At 38.7% G+C, this 27675-nt stretch overlaps 1 protein-coding gene across 24 annotated transcripts in view; it reads right to left on the minus strand.

Moving 5' to 3' along the window:
- Positions 1-27675, minus strand: part of LOC100678131 (carcinine transporter) — a 440470-nt gene that overhangs the window by 365020 nt on the left and 47775 nt on the right. For all 24 annotated transcript variants that reach the window (XM_031931018.2, XM_032601269.1, XM_032601268.1 and 21 more), the window contains one exon: positions 4264-4509. In XM_031931018.2, coding sequence (XP_031786878.1) covers positions 4264-4394 — 131 coding nt within the window. In that variant the 5' untranslated portion in view covers positions 4395-4509. The remainder of the gene's footprint in view (positions 1-4263; positions 4510-27675) is intronic.

Genomic DNA, 27675 nt, shown 5'->3' on the forward strand with positions numbered 1-27675 from the left:
AAAACCATGATCACAGCATTTATCGAACAAGATCACCGAGAGTGGGACAACCACATTTTAGACTTCCGTTTTGCATTTATTACCTCCAAACATACGTCTACGCAGGTCACTCCAGCCTTTCTAAATTTTGGACGCAAGCCGTTACCGATACACTCCCTGCGCAAAAAAATAGAAAACTCAGATATCAACTGTAGAGGAAAAACTCTATAGATTAAGAGCGATTAGAGACTGGGTCGTACAAAATTCGGAAAACGCGCACAATCGCCAAGCAAATTACTATGACAAAAATCACCGCAACCTTACTTACAAAGCATACTCCGGGGATCTTCCCTATGCATTGAAAAACCAGAAGTACTACCTCGTACACCGAGAAGAAACACGATGATCTACGAGCTCAACCCAGCGGTGGACCAAGACACGCAAACCATCGCGGTTTCACAATTTCCTCGGAAACGTAAACCATGCTCAGAGAACCTGCCCAGCCTCTGCGAACCTCCATCGCAACGCAGACTCCGCAGCTGAATTTCACTCGACCGTCGCTAGTTTCCACCGCAACGCAGACCCCGCAGCTGAACTTCGCTCGGCCGTCGCTAGTTTCCACTGCAATGCAGACTTGACCCGAAAATGCTGGATACCTGCAGACCTCCACCTCGGTGCAGATCCAAGCCGAGGTACACATCGAAGCCGTAGCTCCTGAACACCCGCCGGAGTTATACACAGAGATCCAGACACCTCCAACTACACCCAACGAGATAGCATCGGAGAGACCGTTCCAGCCAAAGAACGAACAAGCCACCGAGAATGACATCGAGAACGCTGGGGCTAACGCCATCTTTGACACTCCGATGGAAGTCGAGCCGACAACACCACCTGCGCAAGCAATATCCGCACGGGAGATCACACACTCACAGGGCGAATACGCATTAACGGCCGCGACGTCAACGTCCTGCCTTCGCTACCTGGATATTTTAATTGCAGTAGACGCCACCATTACCGCAACTGCCTACATCCAGCCACCGTCTTCTGTTATCGATGTGGCCGCAGGAACGTCACCGTACGCGATTGTCCACGCTGCGCACCGAGATGGCGAGAGGAAGGGCCTTACATCCGTCACCTTAGGACTCACGTTCCCCGTGACCAACCGCTTCCTCCCAGAGAAGGTCTCGACGAGTTGCAACAGTTGTCTCAACGACCAAGACATACCTTCACGCGCATGGAGCAATACTGAGGAAGAACCGTGGTTATCTAATGTAGAAAGTTATCTTATTTTCGCTACCTTTTATATTCTTGTTTACCTTTTCTAGATTATTAATTTTGTTCAAAAGTATTATTTAGTTTGAAGTTCCTCCGTCTGATTAACCGTTGGTCAGACGCATTGCGAAAGTTAGCGTTCAATAGTTTATAACGCGCATAAAGTGGTTGCCTTATTATCATCAAAACGTCGACTGACTAGTTTATCTAATAATTAAGAAGAGTGATTATAACGCACCAAAGTGTCCTTAGGTTTGCCAAAGCTATCTTTATTATAATTCATTATAGTTCCTCTTAGATATATCGTTTATTTAAAATAAAGTTATCTCTGTGTTACCATAGTACTTGAGTAATACCATTCAATAAATATTCTTTTCTACTTTTCTATCAAATCATGCGTCATCTTATTACTAAAATAAACGGCCTGTGTCCTCATCACCAGAACCTACTCCGTTCTATGGGGCTTCCACCCGCCCCACTAGGTTAAGTTAGAATTACGTTAGTCTTAAGAATTAGCTTTAAGAAAACCACTTCTTTTCCCACCCCTTGATGAGTTGTGTGTGAGTTAAAGAGAGACGGTTGATCTACCACGCGTGAGATTAGCCTTGAGACTCGCTTTCACCCGCGGGTTCAGCCGGGGAGTTTGACGGAGCGATTCGCTAGCTCGCTCCATTCCTCGCGAAGGGGAGAGTTATAACACGGCAAAATTTCGCCGTGTAACTACGACGTTCGACGCGGTCGGGGTAGAGTGTCTCAAGGCTACCTGTGTGACAAAAAGGACAATGCGCGTCGCCGACTCGTGAGTGAGAGATGCGAGGAGACGACGAGCAACTTTGGCACAGCAGCAGCGACCTTCCACTTCGACAGGGCTTTCAAGTCGGCCCAGCGCACCGTAAGACAGCCGATGCAGATAGCGGAGCCATTCGTGGGGTCTACCTACGTAAGCGTCTGATGCAACAGGACCAGCGTGATGGCAGCTCGCCTGGACGAACGCCAGGAAAAACAACTACAGCGTCTCGCATTCGTAGTGACAGATGCCGCTCGAGTCAAGGGCCCTGACGACGGGACATTGGAAGTTACTACGGGTTCCGCAGTCAAGAGTTAAAGATAACCAAGAGGTTGTCTGCGGGTGAAAGGCTGTCTGTGTGCCACGAGAATTCTAATTTCGCAGCTATCTGCTTCGACACCGCGTCCGCGGGACTATCTGCGCGCACGTGGGACTATCTGCGCGCACGCGCGACTGCGCGACTCGGCAACGGTGCGTGAACCGATAGTGTGGCGAGCGAGCGAACCATCGGGCCGCGACGCGTTGACCAATCAGCGCGCGCGCGGTACGGCGGCTAGGGAGAGCAGAGTGGCGGCTGCGAGCGGCGAGCGCTCGAGCCGGAACTCGCCTACCCCGACTGCTCCTGAACGGACGTGCCTCAACTTCAACCTCACCCGGTGTTCCAGCTAGAAGGATTTAAGGTCAGTGAATCGTTTTCTGCTTTCTCCAGTCGTATCCGTCTCGCGGGTGAACGGCAGTTTCACGTTCGGTTTCACGAACGAAAAGGTTATCTCGCGTACGTGTTAGTTACCTCCGGATCGCTGTCTGTATCTTTTTAGCTCTTTGTATTGTGTTCCGTCGAAGTGTTGTGTTGTCTCGAGTAATAAGTGAATTGTACAATTAAAGATTTTTACTATAGAAGTGTAGAGTTATTTTGTGAAAACGTAGGTTAATACTTGGCGCCGATACTTGGACGCACGAGGCGTAAGGTGGTCGGGCAATTCTAGGATAAGTCGTTCAGCGCTTGCGGAATTCGTGAGAGTGAGTGAGAGACGAAAAGTGCGCGCAAATGCCCGCAGTTGCGGGCAAAATAAATGAAAAACTTCCGCGAAAATATTTGTAAGAAAATGGTTAATAGTTCACATCAAATATACGTATGTGTGTGTGTGTGTATGACTATGTACGTATGTGCATATGCGTGTGTGTAAACGCAGAAATCAGTACATGCGGTACAAAAAATATGGTATGTACCAAGGACTAAGCGGGCTTTTTGACCTCGCGTGGTTGCAGTATTCGTTTACAGCTCGTAAACGCCCTCGCTTTCGGCTCGGGCTAACTCGCTTTGACTCGTGCTGCAAACTCCACTCTTGGTCTAAAAAAGTCCACTATAGGCCCTTGGCGCACAATATACTATTGAAAATAGTATATTATATGATGTAACATTTTTTTTCTTATGTCTAAACAAATTATAGTAATTACACATAAGTTATAAAAATTATATTCACTTAAAAATAAAAAATACGTAGAAACAATTAATTTTTGAAAAATTTATATCAACTTTTGCTTACTTAAATAGTATATTGTGTACCAAGGGCGTAAAGTGGGCTTTTTTAGATCAAGTGTGGAGTTTGCAGTACGAGTCAAGGCTAGGGTGTTTTCGAGCCGCAGACGAGTACTGCAACCACACGAAGCCAAAAAGCTCACTTAGCCCTTGGTGCACACCATATTTTTTGTACCGCATGTACTGATTTCTGCGTTTACACACACACACACACATGAGATTTTTCAATAGTGTGGTGCACGTGTCATAAGTCAACGAAGACGCATTTGAATTTGTGTCGAAGACTAGTTCATTTCAGTTTTGCCGTGAAGACTATATAGTATATATATATATATATATATATATATATATATATATATATATATATATATATATATATATATATATATATATATATATATACTATATAGTATATATATATATATATATATATATATATTGAATTCTTGCGTCAAAGACTGTACATTTGCAGTCACACCAGAAACGTTAAATATGTATTGGTTTCCGTCATAAATTTGAAATGCGCAAGTCTACTTTAGAAGCGGATGTAGAGTGGAAATGGGTATTATATAAAAAGTATACATAGTATTGCTGAAATAATTTATAACTTTTTATCTAAAGAAGAAAAAAAAGAAATGAATCAATAGATACTAGTTGACTAACAAAAATTATTTCTCATGCTTACCAGTTTAGTGTTATTAAACAAGTTTTCAAACGCATATTTGGTGTTTTAAAGAGATCCAAAACATTAGGGCCACTCTTGTCATCCTCACAAATCATTGATTTCTGACGTTCTATTTGACTGTGCATTTTCATGCAAAACTCAGAAGGAATTTCTGTTCCGTTCACTCGAGCTAAATTATGTAAAATATCGTTAGCCTCTAGTAACCGGCCTTTCGTTAGTAACCATCTCGGCGATTCAGGAAGAAACCTATAAATTAATATAATTGCCATAAATAGTTAATTTTAGGGGAAGAATACACTCTAAATTGTCAAAATACAAAACATTTAATTTTGTTTATGTAGGTGGTGGTAAATCATCATGGGGGCTCATATAGAACCCATGTAGTTCTCATGTAACACCCACTGGGAACCATGTAGTAGAACAGAGGAATCATATCGGACCTATGTGTGATTTTGCGTCAGGATCCTATTGTGAACCAGATGGTTTTCACATAGTTCCTACATGGGTTCCATATAGATTCCAGCTGATTATCTAGCTTAAAATAATCATAAAAAATATCGCCGAGACAAATTGAGCTTGAACCCGGGATCTTTCGGTTAAGAGACTTGCGACTTAAGGAGGGTCCGGAGAGGTAAAAGTTGGGTGGGGGTCGCAGCGAAATCTTCGGTTTTGATTATTGTGCGTGTGCTGTGGACACAAATGGTCAATGTACTAACCTTGGCTAAAAACATTTATCCACGCGTGCGAGCGCACGGAAAAAAATATACTTTGTGTTCGACTCGTAATTACTCGAGCTAGTCTTTAACTAAATGACTTGAAAAATATTGTATAATAACCGTGAATACACGTATTTTCATATTATGCGATCACAATTAGCTTAAGCCGTTGTTTGAACGAATGGAAAATAGAAAATCAGAAGTAAACTTTTAATATGTTAGATTTTTCCGTTCAATCAACAAAAGTCTGTTACAAATTTTCGAAATTGTTAAATAATTGTACATTGCATTAAACGACATATAGTGATAATGGTATCTGGAAAGTTTTAAGCACTTACATACAATACATCAAAAGTTATAAACATTTGAAGTTGAGAATCGAGTGCACGCGAGCACGAGGTTAGGTCGCTTCACTCGCATGCAGAAGGCGCTCAGTATAGCCATTGTAGCACTTTTTTCGGCTATATTTACGTTTTGGTCTTTTTCTCATTTAAATAGCCGGTAAACTCAATTTTTAAGGATACTAATCGATTCAGCATGCCATTCTCTTGCCAAAAGTATGTTTTTTTTTCACTGACCCATTATTTTAGGCATATAAAAAAAACGATCTGAATCTTAAATTTTGCTGTCATCCCATAAGAGGGGAGCGTTTCCAATGTTAATGTTCTTGTTAATATCTCGGTAACGGATCGATCAATCGATCTGAAATTTTTTACAGGTCGTGTGTGATATAAAGGAAAAGATATATACAATTTTTTTCCGTGCACTCGCACGTGTGGATAAATGTTTTTAGCCAAGGTCAGTATATTGACCATTTGCGTCCACAGCACACGCACAATAGTCAAAACCAAAGATTTCTTCAAGTCAAGTTTATTATAGTCTATTTTAGAATATAATAAACTTGACTTTGTTTCATTGATCTCAGTTCTTTTCTATCTGTAATTTTGTTGCGGAATATATCAAACTCACCTAACCTTTTACTTTTTTAGAAGTTAATTTTTTTAGAGATTTTAATCCTTTTTAGTGTTTTTTTTTTAAGTATTTCATATTTGACGTCGTAAAAATTAAATATAAGCATCTTTAGCACCTTTCGACCACAGCTTTTTTGTAACAATTTTATCACTAAGATGAAATCACTGATTGTTCTAATATACATCACCCTCGAATTATTTCTACACCTAGACACCAAAAACCACGATGCGAACTACCAAGACCTCGTCATTGGCCACCCTGTACACCTAGACGCCGCCCTTAAATGATGTTTACACCTAGACACCAAAAACCACGGAGTGAACTACCCAGACCTTGCCATCGGCCACCCTGTACACTATAACACCACCCTTGAATGATTTTTACACCAAGATACAAAAAACCACAAAGCGCTCCACCTAAACCTCGTCATCGGCCACCCTGTACACCTGGACACCTTCCTCGAATGATTTTTACACCTAGACACAAAAAACTACGAAGCGCACCACCTAGACCTTGTCATCGGCCACCCTGTACACCTAGGCCGTACTTGAATGATTTTCATACCAATTGACACCGAAAATAACCTGAACCTTGTCATCAGCTACCCTGGCAAGCTAGTTACTGTTACTGCTCCAGAAGGCAGAGTATGCACCGGTAACCTCTTAATTCTAAATATCGTAATACGTTATTATATTTTCTTGAGAAAGTAATTCCTATCTGTACAGTATCTATGTCTGTATATACTATCTGTATATCCGGCCAACTTCACGGTCCTAACACTTCTTGCGGCTCAAGAAGAAAAACGTGATTTTAGCATTTGTGGATTATACACTCACATATTATAAAACCGCTGTCAATTCATTGGAACGTAGCTTCCTCCAACATAATTTATAGGTCCAATAAATAAAATATTGTTTCAATATACAGTATATCTGCCTGCTAATGTATAAGGCGGTTTTTGAAGCATTTGACTAAATTGTTTCAGAGATATGAAAAATCAAAAAAATTTCAAAAAAAAAATTAAAACCTTGATATTTTACGAACCATAGAGGTCGGAAAGCTGTGCAATGAACTTAGCCAAAACACATAAAATATCTACTTTTTCTCAAAATCTCAATCGCAGTAAGGCCTTTTTACGTCCGCAATCAAGGCACAAAAAACTCATTTCTTTCAGTTTTCGATTTATTACTGAAAAAATAAGTAGCTAAATCATTTGAAATTTCCATGGGATATAGTTTGACACGTGACCCATCGACATGATTTTTTTCGCGAAGTTATGATGTTTAGTTTCGGAGATATGAATTTAAAAAAAAAATCACTTTTTTCATTTTATCTGCTGAACAAAGCAGTCGATCTCAAGGACAAAATGAGGAAAAGTAGGTAGTTTTATTGTCTTTTAAATGCATTTAGCTGAAATGTTTGTAACAATGGAATGATTGAAAAAATAGTGTTTTTCAAAATTTTGTTTGCAAAATAGTATTTTTCAAAAATCAAAAAAAAGCCATAAAAAAATAGTTGAGAAAATAAAAAAAACTGTTTTTCCCAAATTCAGAATCCAAAAATATACATGCATGTCAAATTTTATTAATATTGACGGAGTAGTTCCAGAGATATTACGGTATACATATACACACACACCCACGCTGGTAAGCCTGACACCCGTCTGTGGCGCGTCTCCTGGGTGGCAGATGGGGGAGAGCTCGCTGGGGTATATACCTCGGAGGGTAGAACAGAAATAAAATATGCTTTGTGGACCAAATCAGGCCGCCGCGTTTGCCGTGCGGTGCAACCCGTAAGATGCCAAAACGAGATCCTGGGTGGGGAGGTAATCTGAGGTTGCGAGCCAAAGTGACCTAAACCACCTTTGGCTCTCGCTGACGGCAAGATGAGAGGCCGGTCACTTAGCCAGTACCGGTCAATTAGCTGAGGCGAGTGCGTGATATTGCTTGATGTCTGCCAGAAACTCTTCGGAGAGCCAAGCACTTTGTTTGGAGTGGGAGGTTCGAGAGAGTAGAGATGTGCTAGGGCAGTATCGCGTGCTTTACTCTGGTATAATGTTCCCAGCCCGGCACCGCTTACAGTCATGTGTTGGAGCCATGTCAGCTGCCTCTATAGACGAAGGGATCGACGGTGGTCGGACACATACCGGAATAAAGACTATTATCAAGTATGGACAATTTAACCGAGCAAGGAAAGAAAGCAGGAGAAGGAGCTTTCGAGATCTGGAATACTATCCGGGATGCTGAGCGAGAACGAGAAAGCATATCGAAGAAGATCCGAGACAGGCTGGACTCTATAGATACTGTTGTGTCAAACGCATCCAACATTCATAAGTCTCTTAAAAGCGATCTATCGGCGATTATGATCTAGGTTTAGCGGCTTGACAGAGGATAAGTGGCGCTGGAAAAGAGCAAGGAGAGCCTTAGATTGATGCTAAAAAAAGCGGAAATGTCGACGAACCAGCAGCATATTCAGAAGGAGGACAAGGCATCACAGACGATAGAAGCATCAAACGAGGTGACGACAGGAGCGCTAAATAAGCGTAAGGCAATGTCACCAAGCCAGGTAGGAGAGCGACAAGAAAACTACGCTAAAAGAACGAGGAAAAATAAGGAAGTAGCTTTTGTAAAAGTCGCATCAAAAATCCAATCACAGATGTCTCCGGTAGAAAAGGCAGACCGACCCTGTCAGGTTATTACCAGAAAGGAGAAAAAGAAAGAAAAGAAGAGGAAAAAGAAGATACACGAAAGCACTGGTGCGAAAAACAAAAATGGCACTAGAAAACCACGATGCTTGGTAACAGCGTAAATAAGATACGCAAAACGGTAACAGAAGATCTTCTTTTGGAGCTACAACGCACCAAAGAAGTGAAAACGCATGAAGTGGTTTTTCAAATAAAAGACCTGGATATTCTAGAAGCCCTGAGTAGAGAGTTTCTAGAAGAGAAGGAAGTAGTAGAGACGTCCGTAAAGACTTTTCGAAAAACTTATGGAGATACGCAGACTGCCGTCGTATAGCTGCCTGCTAACATTGCACAAAAAGCGATCGCACGGGAAAGCTTAGAGTACGTTGGGTTTATTGCAGAATCAGGGAGATGAGTCAAGAGACACGGTCACCTAGATGCTATAAAAGCCTGGATTTTGGCCATATTGCAAAAAAATGTACAGAGACGTACGACAGAAGTAAATGCTGTTTTAAGTGCGGAACAGGAGGACATGCAGCGAAAAGTTGCACGAACGCGCTGAATTGCATTCTTTGCCGGAAAAAGGATGTAGAATCAAAGAGTATCCATGCAGCTGGTAGCTTTACATGCCCAGCCTACCGAGCTGCATTAAAAGTACTGAAGAACCAACAAAAATGAAGATAGTGCAAATAAATCTAAACCACTGTGAGACAGCACAGGATCTACTCAATCAGTATGTCCGCGAGAAAGAGGTTGACGTAGCTATTGTGTGCAAACAATATAAGGATCTAGACGAACCATCGTGGAAAATAGACACTACGGGTAAAGCAGCAATCTGGGCATGTGGAAACGTTGCTTTCTGTGAAAAAATGAAGATCCGTAAAGAAGGATTTACACGGACTAAGGTAGCAGGTGTCACTGTTTACAGCTGCTACACTTTACCTAACGCTCTAATCCAGAAGTTTGAACAACTGCTAGATCGGCTCATACAAGACGCAGTGGGGAGGAAACCAATACTGATTGCAGGCGACTTTAATACCTGGGACAGAGGACGAGTACTCCTGGAAGCATTTAATCACCAGGTCATAATAATGAAGGACGATAAAAGGAGTCTTAAGAAGAAAATCCGCAAAAAAAAACGGCGGTGCCTTAAGGAATTGCAGGATGAAGTCAAACAAGACCCTTGGGATCGACCATACAAAATAGTAATGAAAAAGATTAAAGGAAGCTACGTGCCCCCTCCAAAATGCCTAGAGCTATTACACCAAGTAGTGACTACGCTCTTTTCCAGGCAACTGGAAGAGCCAAGTGTCATCGAAAGAGGTTTAAATGAAGAGGCTATCCCACCGATCACGACTGAGGAATTGTTAGCCGCCTGCAGAAGGGTAGATAACAACAAGGCCCCAGGGCCGGATGGCATTCCAAATATTGCGTTGAAGCATGCCATTCATGCTCATCCAGAGTTCTTCGTAGACTTGTACAATACATGTCTAGAAGAGGGAACATTTCCCACAAACTAAAAAAAACAGCGACTAGTGCTTCTGCCAAAAGGAACGAAACCACCCGAGGAGTCCTCATGATACAGACCACTCTGCATGCTGGATACTCCAGGGAAGATTCTGGAACGCATTATCTGCGTCAGAATTGATCTATTCTATTCTATTTTATTCTATTTTATTCTATTCTATTCAATTTTATAGAAGGAACAGGTGGATTAGCATAACACCAATATGGCTTCAGAAAGGAGCGTTCAACCCTGGACACAGTTAGTCTAATGATTGACACTGCACAAACAGCAATAGAGAAAAGATGGAAGGAAGGAAAAAAGAAGTATTGCGCCATAGTAACATTTGATGTCAAAAATGTATTAAGTTCGGCCAGATGGAGTGAAATACACGAGGCACTCCGAAAGCAGGATGTGCCCTTATTTATAAGAAGGATGATGTCCGACTACTTGAAGGACGAAATTCTATTATACGACACTAAGGATGGTACCAAGACATATAAAGTTACAGGAGGCGTCCCCCAAGGGTCGGTACTTGGCCCACCGACTTGGAATATCATGTATGACGGGATACTGAAGCTACAATTACCTGAAGAAGCAACAGTCGTAGGATTCGCTGACGACATAGCAGTGGTGGTAGTAGCAGGAGGCGTCCCCCAAGGGTCGGTACTTGGCCCACCGACTTGGAATATCATGTATGACGGGATACTAAAGCTACAATTACCTGAAGAAGCAACAGTCGTAGGATTCGCTGACGACATAGCAGTGGTGGTAGTAGCAAAACATAAAGAAGAGTTGACAGACATAGCTGAAGAGTCAACCTGTATAATACATGAATGGCTAACAGAGACGGGACTGGAACTAGCCAGTCACAAAACGGAAGTTATCCTCATTTCCAGTAGAAAGAAGATGGAGGAAATCATACTGACGGTGGATGGACATGAAATCGTTTCTCAACCAACCATCAAATACTTGGGCATCACTATCGATGCAAGACTAAGTCTTAAACAGCATCTGGAAATAGTCAGTGATAAAGCAACAAAAGTTGGGGCTGCTCTATAATGATTGATGCCAAATGTTGGAGGGCCATCTCGGAAACGGAGGTTACTCTGAGCCAGTGTAACCACATTGATTGTGCTATATACGGAGCCCCAATAATGTTGGCTACCGTTTATAGGCGAAATGCACTAAGAGTGGCGTCCGCTTACCGTACGGTATCGGAGGATGCTGCCTGCATTATAGCAGGTATGCCACCCATTGACCTCTTAGCGTTGAAAAAAAGGACGTATTCGAAGCTAGGAGACGATCGATTGACAAAAGCCAGAGATCTGGGATGCCGCAAGAAAAAAGACGATGGCTGAATGGCAAACAAGATGGGACGCTAGTGGCAAAGGACGATGGACTCATCCCCTTATACCAAGGATAGAAGACTGGATTAACTGGAGACGTTAACTACTACCTCACGTAGTTTTTGACCGGGCGCGGATGTTTCCGAGCGTACTTGCATCAGTTCAAACTAGACGACCATCCAAACTGCCCAATATGTTCGGATGCAACAGAGGATGTTGAGCACGTCTTTTGCGAGTGCTCACGATATCACCAGGAGCGAGAGGAACTTAAGAGTTATCTTCAGATCAGAGTAACTCCTGAGTCGATTATAACGGCCATGTTGACCTCAGAGGATGGATGGTGCGCAGTCAGCAACTATGCAGCAGGCATTCTCAAGAAAGTCGGGAAAGAAGAAGACAGAAGAAGACGAAGAGGTACTGAGTACGTACGTGTGTATGTGCGACGCAGAAAATGAAAGATGACTACAGTTATGACGATCACATCAACCAGAAGCGGGCGAAAGCCTCTCCCCCCCCCCCCCGCGAAGCATTGCTTGATGGTGGTACTGCAGGGTTCAGGGGCATAAAAGATGGAGCTAGGCACCATTACCGAGCGTCTATGAAGGCATAGAGGGCGTTCCTTTTTACAGCTAGATGTTTTTTAACCTGGCCGTAGAAGGGATGGGTTTAGTCGGTGGGAATCAGACAGACGGCTGACATTGTGAATGGGGCTGTTTCGACGCCCCCATAAACAAGGTCATGCTATGGTCTTTTTAAGATTTTCCCTAATACCTCTTTCTCCGAGAGAGAAAAAAAAACACGCACACCAGCGATGGGCATCGAGAGTTTCGTCGTGGGTGCTCATCAGCAAGTTCAGAGCGCCAAAGTGATTGCAGTGCTCGACAGCTTACTTCACGACGTAGAAATTTGTCCAAATCAAACTCGTGCCCCGCGTTCCGCTTCTTTATACGTTTTCGCGCGTTACGGCAACTGCTATAAATTCTTACGATGCTAATTTTTCTGTTCTAAATACGATTAATTAATTTATGCATCTTATAAATTATTTGATATATACATATACACTCCTCTCGGTCCGTAGCGCGTATGAGATTTTAAATTTTAGAGAAGAGCAGTAATCATTTACTGATCTACGTCCGAATTTTGACAACAGATCATAAATAAGAAAGTAATTATATATAGTAGTGTATTATTATCATATAAGAAAGATCCGGGATACCAGGTAGTGGAAAGTCATTTCAATAATAATAGTATGTTATTTCTTTTCAATAACAAAATATATTCAATCAATATTCTTTTTAGATAGAATATTGCGTAAATTGCTAATATTCTTTAAAACAGAAATTGTTGTTTGTTCGCTTTGATTATACAATATATTTGTAAGACAATACGCTTAACATTTGCGTTATTGGCTTTGGATCATGATTTTTCTAAGTATATAAACGATTCCAATAATTATAAGTTCTAGACTGATACGCGTTAGTTGCGTTATCAGTTTTGACTCGTCAAATTTATAAGTATTTGAGACATAGAAATTTTATAAGTCATTTACCTGCTCAAAGCGTAATTTGCTCAAGAGCAGAGACTAGACGGTTTAGTTGCGCTGGCGCTTAAGTTGCGCTTCGGCTAGTGAGCTAATACGGATTGTGAGGGTCCTTTTATATGCCACAGAAAGAGCGGAAATCGAGCCGCCGGAAAAACTATCACATTCATACTTGCACACATTTATTCACACCTCTATACAAAAATCATTTACACATTTATAAAATAATGCGCCGCTGCGCTCTCCGCTCGGTCTGTATAGATATAGGCACTCGTTGCGCGCTTTCCCCGCTTTCCTGCTGTTTGCCGCTGTTGCCGCTGGCTGGCTCGTGGCGCTGCTGTTGTAATGCTGCTTTGAGCTCAGCTGTCAGCTGTGGCGCGTAGCTTCGAATTGGGAGTGGGGGAGCATAAGATGCTCTTGTATAATCTAAAATGTTGTTTCATATAATTTAGTATTTAATATTTATAAATTTTTTTGCGGAGCTTGTACGGAGTCTTACAATATATATATATATATATATATATATATATATATATATATATATATATATAACACGTGTGTATAACTTGGATGTGTTTTGTAGAATTATATATATTTTTTGCAGTTTATGCCAAATTCAGACTAAAGGTTTTTATGGTCGCTAAACTAAAATCTAATATCAGAATTGTAAAATAATTGTTTAAACAATTTTGTGTAAATAAATTATTGCGGAATTGAATTTTTTTCAGCTTTGATCCCGGAACTGCTTCCAGATTATGTAGTTGCTATGCAGGAACCAGATTTCAAAATTGCAAGAATAAGTATTTAAAAAATGCGCAAGCACATCGGAGGAAGGCGAGCGGAAGAGATTCTAAAATCTAAAATCAAACTTTCTAAACCTACCTACCTCAGGTGCCTCGATGTTTAATATGAGAATATCTATTCAAAAAATACCCCAGCTTATCAAAGCAAGGAGAATAATGTAGAAATTTTTTTTCAAATACGTCGGTACATTGGAGGAAGGCGAGCGCAGGCGAGGATTAAGTTACTCTAAACCCTAATCCCTTTAACGCCAAGCGCCGCAAATTCATTTCAGAGAATAGTTTTTTTAAATCCGTCGGCACATCGGAGGTAGGCGATCAAAAGCTAGGATCAACTTCAAAACTAAAATTCTTTAACTTACCTACCTCATGCAGAAACAGTTTTAATGAGAAAATAATATTTCAAAATACGTTGGCATATCCAGGGTGAGGATCGAGAGTGGGGATTAAATTCGAAATTAAAACAATCATGCATGCTTGTCTTTCAAGAGCTATTCAGCAAAAGATTATCAGCTTCTATAAAAAAACCTGCTTAAGCCTACGTTAATTTCGGTAAGATAAATACGGCGAGACCTTGGAAGCTTTAATACGAAACCGAAAGCGCTAAACCCTCTTACTCTACGCACTGCAAGTTCTATCATTCGCAGGGCCGGTAAAAAATGTGAGATATCCTACGTACCTCAGGCATCTTAAAAACGCATGAAAGAAACGTAAATAATAGCAAGTTGTACAGTTATAGGGGTCCAATAATTATTAAACTACGAAAACATAGGGTAGTTTGGTTAACGCATTATCGTTTTAAAGTTTATTAAAGATCCGATCGCTTTTTTTCTGTGCCGAGGTGTAGCTTAAATAATGTATCGATATCCGGAGTAGTAGGGTTATTGGGTTTACGCATTCGGGTTTTAGATTCATTCCTAGGTCCGATCGCCTTCCTTTGAGGTGCTAATGAGTTCTTTTAATGAATTATTAAACTATGAAAGCGTGGGGTAGTTTGGTTAACGCATTTTCGTTTTAATGTTTATTATAGATACGATAGCTTTTTTTTCCGTGCCGAGGTGTAGCTTAAATAATGTATCGATATCGGGAAGAGTGTTGTTATTGGGTTTACCCATTCTGGTTTTAGATTTATTCCTAGCTTCGATCGCCTTCCTTTGATGTGCTAATGAGTACTTTTAATGATTTATTAAACTACGATTGCGTGGTGTAGTTTGGTTAACGCATTTTCGTTTTAAAGTTTATTATAGATCCGATCGCTTATTTTTCTGTGCCGAGGTGTAGCTTAAATAAAGTATCGATATTACGAGTAGTAGGGTTATTGGGTTTACGCATTCTGGTTTTAGATTTATTCCTAGCTTCGATCGCCTTACTTCCATGTGCCGATGAGTTTTTTGAATGAATTATTAAACTATGAAAGCGTGGGGTAGTTTGGTTAACGCATTTTCGTTTTAAAGTTTATTATAGATACGATCGATTTTTTTTCTGTGCCGAGGTGTAGCTTAAATAAAGTATCGATATCGGGAGTAGTAGGGTTATTGGGTTTACGCATTCTAGTTTTAGATTCATTCCTAGCTTCGATCGCCTTCCTTTGATGTGCTAATGAGTTCTTGTAATGAATTATTAAACTATGAAAGCGTGGGGTAGTTTGGTTAAGGCATTTTCGTTTTAAAGTTTATTATTGATCCTATCGCCTTTCTTCAATGTGCCGAGGTGTAGCTTAAATAGTGTATCGATATCCGGAGTAGTAGGGTTATAGTGTTTACGCATTCAGGTTTTAGATTTATTGCTTTCCTGGATAGCCTTAGTTCAATGTGCCGATGATTTTTTTAAATGAATTATTAAACTACGAAAGCGTGGGGTAGTTTTGTTAACGCATTTTCGTTTTAAAGTTTATTATAGATCTGATAGCTTTTTTTTCCGTGCCGAGGTGTAGCTTAAATAATGTATCGATATCGGGAAGAGTGTTGTTATTGGGTTTACGCATTCTGGTTTTAGATTTATTCCTAGCTTCGATCGCCTTACTTCCATGTGCCGATGAGTTTTTTGAATGAATTATTAAACTATGAAAGCGTGGGGTAGTTTGGTTAACGCATTTTCGTTTTAAAGTTTATTATAGATACGATCGATTTTTTTTCTGTGCCGAGGTGTAGCTTAAATAAAGTATCGATATCGGGAGTAGTAGGGTTATTGGGTTTACGCATTCTAGTTTTAGATTCATTCCTAGCTTCGATCGCCTTCCTTTGATGTGCTAATGAGTTCTTTTAATGAATTAAACTACGAAAGCGTGCGGTAGTTTCGTTAACGCATTTTCGTTTTAAAGTTTATTATTGATCCTATCGCCTTTCTTCAATGTGCCGAGGTGTAGCTTAAATAGTGTATCGATATTCGGAGTAGTAGGGTTATAGTGTTTACGCATTCAGGTTTTAGATTTATTGCTTTCCTGGATAGCATTAGTTCAATGTGCCGATGAGTGTTTTAAATGAATTATTAAACTACGGAAGCGTGGGTTAGTTTTGTTAACGCATTTTCGTTTTAAAGATTATTATAGATCCGATCGCTTATTTTTCTGTGCCGAGGTGCAGCTTAAATAAAGTATCGATATCGGGAGTAGTAGGGTTATTGGGTTTACGCATTCTGGTTTTAGATTCATTCCTAGCTTCGATCGCCTTCCTTTGATGTGCTAATGAGTCCTTTTAATGATATATTAAACTATGAAAGCGTGGGGTAGTTTGGTTAACGCATTTTCGTTTTAAAGTTTATTATAGATCCTATCGCCTTTCTTCAATGTGCCGAGGTGTAGCTTAAATAATGTATCGATATCGGGAATAGTAGGGTTATTGGGTTTACGCATTCTGGTTTTAGATTCATTCCTAGCTTCGATCGCCTTACTTCCATGTGCCGATGAGTTTTTTGAATGAATTATTAAACTATAAAAGCGTGGGGTAGTTTTGTTAACGCATTTTCGTTTTAAAGTTTATTATAGATCCGATCGCTTTTTTTCTGTGCCGAGGTGTAGCTTAAATAAAGTATCGATATTACGAGTAGTAGGGTTATTGGGTTTACGCATTCTGGTTTTAGATTTATTCCTAGCTTCGATCGCCTTACTTCCATGTGCCGATGATTTTTTTGAATGAATTATTAAACTATAAAAGCGTGGGGTAGTTTGGTTAACGCATTTTCGTTTTAAAGTTTATTATAGATCCGATCGCTTTTTTTTCTGTGCCGAGGTGTAGCTTAAATAAAGTATCGATATCGGGAGTAGTAGGGTTATTGGGTTTACGCATTCTGGTTTTAGATTCATTCCTAGCTTCGATCGCCTTCCTTTGATGTGCTAATGAGTTCTTTTAATGATATATTAAACTACGAAAGCGTGGGATAGTTTGGTTAACGCATTTTCGTTTTAAAGTTTATTATTAATCCTATCGCCTTTCTTCAATGTGCCGAGGTGTAGCTTAAATAAAGTATCGATTTTGGGAAGAGTGTTGTTATTGGATTTACGCATTCTGGTTTTAGATTCATTCCTAGCTTCGATCGCCTTCCTTTAATGTGCTAATGAGTTTTTTGAATGATTTATTATACTATGAAAGCGTGGGGTAGTTTGGTTAACGCATTTTCGTTTTAAAGTTTATTATAGATCCGATCGCTTTTTTTTCTGTGCCGAGGTGTAGCTTAAATAAAGTATCGATATTACGAGTAGTAGGGTTATTGGGTTTACGCATTCTGGTTTTAGATTCATTCCTAGCTTCGATCGCCTTCCTTTGATGTGCTAATGAGTTTACTTAATGAATTATTAAACTATGAAAGCTTGGGGTAGTTTGGTTAACGCATTTTCGTTTTAAAGTTTATTATTGATCCTATCGCCTTTCTTCAATGTGCCGAGGTGTAGCTTAAATAAAGTATCGATTACGGGAAGAGTGTTGTTATTGGATTTACGCATTCTGGTTTTAAATTTATTCCTAGCTTCGATCGCCTTACTTCAATGTGCCGATGAGTTTTTTGAATGATTTATTAAACTACGAAAGCGTCGGGTAGTTTGGTTAACGCATTTTCGTTTTAAAGTTTATTATAGATCCGATCGCTTTTTTTTCTGTGCCGAGGTGTAGCTTAAATAATGTATCGATATCGGCAGTAGTAGGGTTATTGGGATTGCGCATTCTGGTTTTAGATTTCTTCCTTTCCTGGATAGCCTTACTTCAATGTGCCGATGAGTTTTTTTAATGAATTATTAAACTACGAAAGCGTCGGGTAGTTTGGTTAACGCATTTTCGTTTTAAAGTTTATTATAGATCCGATCGCTTTTTTTCTGTGCCGAGGTGTAGCTTAAATAAAGTATCGATATTACGAGTAGTAGGGTTATTGGGTTTACGCATTCTGGTTTTAGATTCATTCCTAGCTTCGATCGCCTTCCTTTAATGTAATAATGAGTTTTTTGAATGAATTATTAAACTATGAAAGCGTGGGGTAGTTTGGTTAACGCATTTTCGTTTTAAAGTTTATTATTGATCCTATCGCCTTTCTTCAATGTGCCGAGGTGTAGCTTAAATAAAGTATCGATTTTGGGAAGAGTGTTGTTATTGGATTTACGCATTCTGGTTTTAGATTCATTCCTAGCTTCGATCGCCTTCCTTTAATGTGCTAATGAGTTTTTTGAATGATTTATTATACTATGAAAGCGTGGGGTAGTTTGGTTAACGCATTTTCGTTTTAAAGTTTATTATAGATCCGATCGCTTTTTTTTCTGTGCCGAGGTGTAGCTTAAATAAAGTATCGATATTACGAGTAGTAGGGTTATTGGGTTTACGCATTCTGGTTTTAGATTCATTCCTAGCTTCGATCGCCTTCCTTTGATGTGCTAATGAGTTTACTTAATGAATTATTAAACTATGAAAGCTTGGGGTAGTTTGGTTAACGCATTTTCGTTTTAAAGTTTATTATTGATCCTATCGCCTTTCTTCAATGTGCCGAGGTGTAGCTTAAATAAAGTATCGATTACGGGAAGAGTGTTGTTATTGGATTTACGCATTCTGGTTTTAAATTTATTCCTAGCTTCGATCGCCTTACTTCAATGTGCCGATGAGTTTTTTGAATGATTTATTATACTATGAAAGCGTGGGGTTGTTTGGTTAACGCATTTTCGTTTTAAAGTTTATTATAGATCCGATCGTTTTTTTTCTGTGCCGAGGTGTAGCTTAAATAATGTATCGATATCGGCAGTAGTAGGGTTATTGGGATTGCGCATTCTGGTTTTAGATTTCTTCCTTTCCTGGATAGCCTTACTTCAATGTTCCGATGAGTTTTTTGAATGAATTATTAATCTATGGAAGCGTGGGGTAGTTTGGTTAACGCATTTTTGTTTTAAAGTTTATCATAGATCAGATCTCTTTTTTTTATGTGCCGAGGTGTAGCTTAAATAAAGTATCGATTTTGGGAAGAGTGTTGTTATTGGGTTTACGCACTTTGGTTATAGATTAATTCCTTGCTTCGATCGCCTTCAATTGATCTGTCTGATTATCCACGTGTTTTGATTCTCCTAAACCACTTTATTACTTAGAAAACATGTTTAAAATTTGTACATGAAAATTCTTTGTATATCAATAAAAAATCCGAACACCAATAGAGAAGTATAGTGTCACGGGCACCGCGGCTTCGTCTGCTTCTTAAACTCACCTTCGTGGTGCTACCGCGCCACTTGATTTCGTGTATTTTATAATATAAATAGTGTACTATTTGATACTTTTTTCCAAAATGATACTTCATTAACTTTATTATCAAATAATTCAATTTTTAATAATTAATATCATTAACTAAAATAAGAAATGTGTGCGTCTCGGGATGCCCGGTAGAAGTGATTACTTAACTTGATTTAAGTAGAAAGTATTTAAAATTGAACTTATTTATTATTCAAATGAATATAATTTTTGGAAAGGATTATACAAATAAAGAAGTATTTTTTTCAAAGTAGCATGTTGATACTAACGGGATTTCATGATTTCTTTTTGCAATAATGGTTTTATTATTATTTAAGTAAACAGTTATTCGGTGTATTGGCACCGCTTGGGGATGGATATTATATTTAGTTATGTGATCAGCAGCTTTTAGTCTTATGTTTTGTCCAGTTTTTTGTGAATCTTGAAAGTGGAACCATACACGTGTAATTTCATTTTGATTGTTAGTTTAATGTAAACTAATTTTCCAACTGCACCGTTCGCAAGCCCACCTACTACGTTAATATTGGTTGTGATTATATAAAATTTATTCCGTACAAACATGATCTCGTGTGGAAATCCTTCTGTATCGATAACCGAAATTGGCGTGTGTCCGAATCAGCTGTGCCGTTCGGTAAGCTACCCTCCTCGAAGTACCGATAGAGCTCACTCAATTATTTTCACAATTATGCATTTAACAATTCGTATGACACTGGATAACAAAAACACAGTGTCACTGTCTGTAGAAGGCGATATACCAACGGAGTACAGAGAGAATGAGAAAGACAGTAACGGAAAGCGTAAGCAAAGTAATGCGGTATAGTAGGCATAAGAGACTAAATCTATAGATATTGCTTGGAGAGGGAGGGGGTCCGAAAACAGTATAGTTATATGTATACTTATCTCTGCGCCCGGAGAGAGTGTATAAGGTCCTAAGAGAGTAAATCTATATTTAGCTTGGCGTACGGAGAAGGGGGCCTGCCGGGTCGAGAGCTAAGAGCCCTATACCCCGCTTAAAAATATTATATGAGATCTCATATGAGATTTCATATGACCGAAATTCGTCATATGAGATCTATATGAGATCTACATGATATATAGATATCACTGTAATGCATTCCATTTAACGCATTCCAGAAGTTACAAACATTGTAGGTTCACCGTCCCATAAGAAGTTATCACTTCAATAAAAAAACAATTTACATATAGCTATGATATCTTGATTTTAAAATTTCTGTGAAGCACACTATGAGAAAAGTGAGGTTGCAGCAAAGTTGTAGGTTAACTGTTAACATAAGCATGTTGGATTTTGCCAATGATACTTATGTTAATAGTTAACGTAGCTATATTATGTGAAGTAGCTGTATATTAATAGTTAACATATGGCTCCTGTACGAGTGTTAATAGACCTTGTAAAGAAATAATCAGATAAAAATTATTAGAAAACGCTCGTGTATACATTTTATTAATGATGAGTGACTTTGGAATGATATACTATCAAATATCAAAATTTTGTCTTTCATCGGCCTTTTGGGTCTGAATAGCAGATCTGGTAGTTTTAGAAATACAATATAGTGTGTGATTCCAACTGATTCAGCCGCTTCTGGCATTTCCAAAAAAGTATTTAATCACGGGTGAGGGTAAAAAGTTTGAAAAATAAATAGTTGAAAGGCAAAAATTACGAATTGAATTATAACGAAAGATAAAATTCTAAGTCCCAGAATATTGGAAAGCTACAATTTTGAAAACCTAAATTTGGAAATTCCTAAAAATATCGCTTCTGCAATATTTTAACTACAAATATCACCTTTTGCAATATTTCAATTCAACAGTTTTGTTTTATACATTTTTTCATTTCGAAATCTCAGTTTATAAATTTTGAATTTTTAATATTTACCCTTTCTCATTTTTATTTTTCAAACTTTTTACCCTCACCCCGCACTAGCATATAATCTTTGCCATCCCGGAATAGCAGATCGATTCAAAATGATCAGCTGTTTCATTGGTATGCGTGAATTTCCTGATACCCGTTATAAAGTTGATCAATTGTTTAATTCAAATGCAGGAATAGATTTTCATGCTGTATGCCCTCATTGCAAAAAGTATACAAAACAGTTTCATCATGATGATCGCGAAGTTACATGCACTTCCTGTGATGAAAGAGTTTCATTAAAAAGTCCAACATACGTAGATTACTTTGCTATTTTTAATATTGATAACGAATTCGCTATGTTGATGAAAGAAAACTCTGAACACTTCAATTCTGTGCTTGAAAAAAGAAATACAATCTATTCAGATGTTGAAGATTTTACCGATGGAATTGCATACAAAAAGTTTATACAGTCAATACCATTGAATGAAAGAAATAACATTATAACTGCAACCTTTAATACTCTGACTTGTGGTATATGGTTTGAAAAAGACAAACCTGATATGGATATTTTTTTGAAGTCTTACGTTTCTTATATGAACAAACTGGGAAGTGTAAGTGTTAAGTACAACATTAATGGAGAAGAACGACGAATTAAAGTTTGTGCATTATGTTGTTGTGTTGAGTCTGAAGGAACGTTAAAATTGTCAAACGCGAGATATTTAGGATGGCATAATAGATCAAAAAGCACGTGGATCCAACAACTACAGTTATCTGTTGATAGTTTATCATTTTTTAAAATGATTAGAGAAGGATGCCTCTACACGTCTAGCAGAAGACCAAGGCTTAGGTCGAATAATTCAATCGCAACAACTGACGACGATTGCTTCATTCGGATACAGCAATTTATTGTTGTCGAAATCACTACGAAAGAATATGTAATATTTAATATTATAAATGCTGAGAATTTCTTAATAGATTGTTTATCTGTAAAAAGAGTTGTAAATATTTCTCGCGATGATATAGCTATTAAAACTGATAAAATTAAAAAAATATGTATTTCTGTGAATGCCAATAATTGTACATATTTATCTGTTGGGCCTAATTTATATTATTATTAAAATATGGTAAATATGTAAAAAATATATGTACATATTCATTATAAAATATTCATCATCATTTTGTCTACTTTTTACCTTGTAATGCTATATGTATATGTGTCATTTCCCTCATAAATCATATTGTTATATGTATATTTTTACTATACATAATTTTAGTATATGATTTTATTACATGAATATTTGGGACTAAAAAATCAAATAATAAAAATACGTAATATAATTATGTAACAATATCATATACTAAATTCACCTAATTATTTTCAACCGGGGATACTTACTACGTAACTTGTCATGGACTTTTTATTGTATTTTATGGTGTCTGTATCACGTTCTATATATAAAAAGAAAGTTTTAGTTGTTTACCAGAAAACAAAATGAAACTGGCATGGCAAGTTACGTAGTAGGTATCTTGAGACATGTTTTTAATGGATCAACATATAACTTAACTCTTAGTAAAGTAAGCCCTTCATTGAACAAAACAATTTTTTTGCTTTATTATGATTAAATATAATTAACTTGACTTTGTTTGACTGATCTCAGTTCTTTTTTATCTGTAATTTCGTTGCGGAATATATCAAACTCGCCTAACCTTTTACTTTTTAAAAGACAATTTTTTTAGATAGAGTATACAGGGTAAGAAAACAAAATTTTGATGCCTAATATCTTTAACATTTTTAATTGATTATTGCTAGTTTACTCCAGTTATCAGTTCACGTAGAAAAACGACTTTTTCAGTTTTTGATGTTTTTCTCAGGATCTGTCCCATGAAATAACTTAAAATTTAAGTGGAATATAGTCGTAACAACTCTCAATAATCATGTTTTTTTTTCAAAGATTCAACGTTTAATTTTCAAGTTAAAACAATATTACAAAATTGCGCTTTATGGTGTATAATAAATGAACGACGAACGATAATATCAATTTTCCGCGGTAAAAAGATAGGTAATTTTATTCTCTTTTAGGTACATATCAAGTAATTTACTTTTATTAACTTTTCCAATAACTTTATTAAAAAAAAAACTTAAATATCAAAACTAAAAAATCACTATAAAAAAACGCGTACACAAAATGTGAAAACGGACTTTTTTCTCACTATGTTCTAATAAAAAACGTGTTGTAAAGTTGACCTTCAGGGGACTTATTGCATCTGAAGTCGTACTATACAGTTGCTACAGAAAAAAAAAAGAAATTTACATATTTATATTTAATATAATTTATTGTTCTCTACGTTAACAGTTAAAATTCCAATTTTATTTAAAATCGCAAGAGTAAGAAACTGGATGTATTACCAGCTTCTTGGCGTCCGGATTTTCTCACTCGCAAGCGCAAAAAATCTATGATGGTTAGTATATAAGGCCGTTCAAGTTACTACACTAACCAATTAACCATAAGATATACATGCGATTACAACCCATTGAAACCGATTTATGAACCATAGCATACTAGACAGCAACATTTACACAATTACAAATGATTTAGACCCTTTAAAAGAAATAACAATCATATTTAATACGTTTTTATGATTAGGGATTTCCGAATATAATCTAATTAACACTATTATAACCAATTCTAACCGATTAAAACATCGTCAAAAATTTTGCCCATTCGATGCAAATCGGTTATAATTGTGTTAATCGGTTTATATTCGGAAATCTCAGATCACAAAAACGTATTCAAACCAATTAGTTTTTTTTTGGGTCTAATAGGTTATTTTTAGCAGGAAGACAAATACACGGCAATTTGGGTAAATATTTATAGACATGTTTTTACAAAAAACTTTTTTAAGCAATTCTTTCAATACGAAATTTAATTTTTTTTTTAAATGAAGTGTATATGCATGTTTCAACGAAATCTATCTTTAATTTTAGACACCCGACGGAACTGTCAGTTTGAAACACCGGTACGCTTTATTAGCTCTTGAAAATCCTGCGGCTTTTAATTAAAAAATAAATTACCATCTGAGAGAGGAGCACGCCCTACTGAAAAAAATCAGATGACAATCAACTGATAATCATCTGATAATCAGCTGATAATCATGCCAAAACGTCAGCTGATTATCAGGTGATTTCGGCTCAGTATTTTTAATAAAGCTGATAGTTATAAATATGCGTTTATGTGAGATAAAATGTTGATGATAATCAGGTGATAATCAGGTGTGACGGCCAAGTGCACGTCAAATGTCTAACGGCTAATCATGTACTAAATGTAATAAGATTATTGTTTCAGCAAGCTGCCAACGAGCGCCGAAACGAGCGAGAACGAGAAACGAGGCAAGATAGAGGCAGAGAGAGTGAGAGCATAGGTAGCGCGGTTGCCGCCTGGCCGCACAGCGTTGGCGAGATATGACAACGATGTGCCGACGGCCGGGAGAACCGCGACTAGAGACAGTCTCGCTGCGCTATCCACACGAGTAGCTCGCGCTACTGTATACGCGGATTTGTTGTGAGTCCTGCGAGCATTCGAGAGCGAACGATATTCGTCCGTGCGTTACCGACGAGTTGCTGCGACGCCCGTCCGAACTGTACATCTCCACGTCCGTTGCGTCAAGTACTACTGCCACTACCGAGTTGTAAGTACCTGCACTCTCACTCTCTCACGTCGACAGGGTAATATCTCTCGTCTCTCTTTATCGTTCGTCGAAGTGTGCGGCGTTTGCACCTCCGTGTATAGTTACAATTGAATATACATTTCCTTATATAAACTTCGTGTGTGTTATTTCCTACGACCCGACCTACGCCGCCTCCGCAGGCTCGTGTAAAAACACGTGCATGATCTGAGTCGGCCGAGCCGTGCCTTCTGCACGCCCGACGTTAATTTACAATAAACAGGGCCCTTCTGGCCCTGGTTATAACACGGCAGGACAGTATTAACCGAGTGTTATACAGGTAATAATCATTCAAAATTTGTAACCTTTAATATATTTATTATTATTATTATTTTTTTTTTTTTACATGGCATTTGGAACTCGAAAGTTCATCGCCTCATCTACGCAAGCCTTCCACGCTGCCCTATCTTGTGTCAACCCCACCCAAGATGCACCTCTCCAATCGACACCCACCCGTCCTATTTCTACTAGATCCGCTTTTACGTTGTCCTCCCATCTACGTCTAGGTCTACCTAGAGGTCGCGTTACCATCGGCCTGCCCTTCATGACACGCGCTGCCGTACGGTCGTCTCCCATTCTCGCTACGTGCCCTGCCCATCCCAATCTGCGCGATTTTATTATTCTGTTAATATTTGGTGACGCGTACAGATTGTGTAACTCATCATTGTGTAGTCTCCTCCATTCCCCGGTTTCCTCATCTTTCTTCGACCCGTATATTTTTCGCAAGACTTTATTTTCAAATACCCTAAAATGGTTGTCCGCTTGCTTAGTGAGAGCCCACGTTTCGCACCCGTACAGAACCACCGGCAGTATTATTGTCCTGTATATTCTTATTTTAACGTTTTTAGACAACAGCCTCGACTTAAGTAAATTACTCACGGCGTAGAAGCAAGCATTACCCGAATGGAATCTCTTATTTATTTCGACATTAATCTCGTTTCTATCATTTATGGTCGTACCCAGATACCTGAATTCGCTAACCTTTTCAAAAGTAAAATTCCCAACTCTGAGATCTTCCTCCCCTCTGCAGATGCCTAGCTTATCCACAATCATGTACTTTGTTTTTGATTCACTCACTTCTAACCCTGTATACTCCACCGCTTTTATGAGGATTTCCGCGTTTCTTGCTACCGTTTCCCTACAATCCCCCAGTATATCCAAATCATCTGCGTAGCCTAGTATCTGCGTTGTTCCATTAAGCGTTGCGCCCAGCTGGCTAACCTGCATTTTTCTAACGGCATACTCTAACGTTAAGTTGAACAGCACCGTAGAGAGCCCATCCCCTTGTTTTAAACCATCGCGTATCATGAAGGGTTCTGATACATTACCGCCTACTCGGACCTTTCCCGTGCTTCCGTTCAGACATATTTGAATTAATCTCACGAGTTTTTTCGGTACACCGAGAAGTACTAGAATTTGATACATTTTGCTTCGTTTAATAGAGTCGTACGCTTTTTTAAAATCTATAAATAGTTGGTGTATGGTTTCGCAAAATTCCCACTTTTTCTCTAACAACTGTCTTATGGTAAACATTTGATCGCTCGTCGATCTGTTGCGCCGAAATCCGCACTGATAATCTCCTACTATATCTTCCGCGAATGGAGTGAGTCTAGCTTGTATTACGTTTGACAGAAATTTGTAGCACGTTGCTAAAAGTGAAATACCCCCATCAATTGCGCTCTACTCCTAAAACCCTTTCTGATGGCGTTAATCCCTCTGTACATTTCGCGGGGGTTATTTTCCTTACTGTTAGTTTCTATTCTCCTAATAAGATTCTTTTGATACTCCCGCTTCTTATTTCTGTAGATCGCGCTCGTCTGTTTCCTTGCGTTAGAATACTCTTCTACGGTCCTATCGCTTCTATTTTGTAAGCTATATAATTTAGCCTTTTTGCGCCTTTCAAACCAGAGTTCGCACTCTTCGTCAAACCATGGTTTGCTCTTTGGCTTTTTCTTTTTACCCAGTACTTTGTTCGCGGCCTCTTTTACCGTTTTTTCGATGTCCCCCCATAATCTATTCGGTTCGTCATTCCCCTCCGGCGATGTGTTTGCTTCTTCAAGTGCCTGAAACCTGTTATTAATTTCTATCTGGTACCTAATTCGCTCTGTTCTATCTCGTAGTTTCTCAATATCGAAGCTTTCTACCTTGTTTGCTCGCTTACTATTTGGATTCGCTACTAGTCTAGCTCTTAATTTGGCTACTACTAGGAAGTGGTCCGAGTCGCTATCTGCCCCTCTGTAAGCCCTTACGTCAAGAACATTAGTATGACGTCTTTTTTTAATGAGGAAATGATCAATTTGGTTCTGTGTGGCCCCGTCCGGCGATGTCCACGTTGCCTTGTGTATGTTCTTGTGCTTAAAACACGTAGTTTTGATTATAAGATCTTTTGCCGCCGCGAAATTTATGACCCTAATACCGTTATCATTGCTGGCTTCGTGCAGGCTTTCCTTACCTATAGTAGGCCTAAACATTTCCTCCCTACCTATTTTAGCATTGAAATCGCCTAATACTATTCTTGTGTCGTAAGACGCGAACTGGTCGATTACC

Source organism: Nasonia vitripennis (assembly GCF_009193385.2).
Source record: "Nasonia vitripennis strain AsymCx chromosome 1 unlocalized genomic scaffold, Nvit_psr_1.1 chr1_random0003, whole genome shotgun sequence".
NCBI lineage: Eukaryota > Metazoa > Arthropoda > Insecta > Hymenoptera > Pteromalidae > Nasonia > Nasonia vitripennis.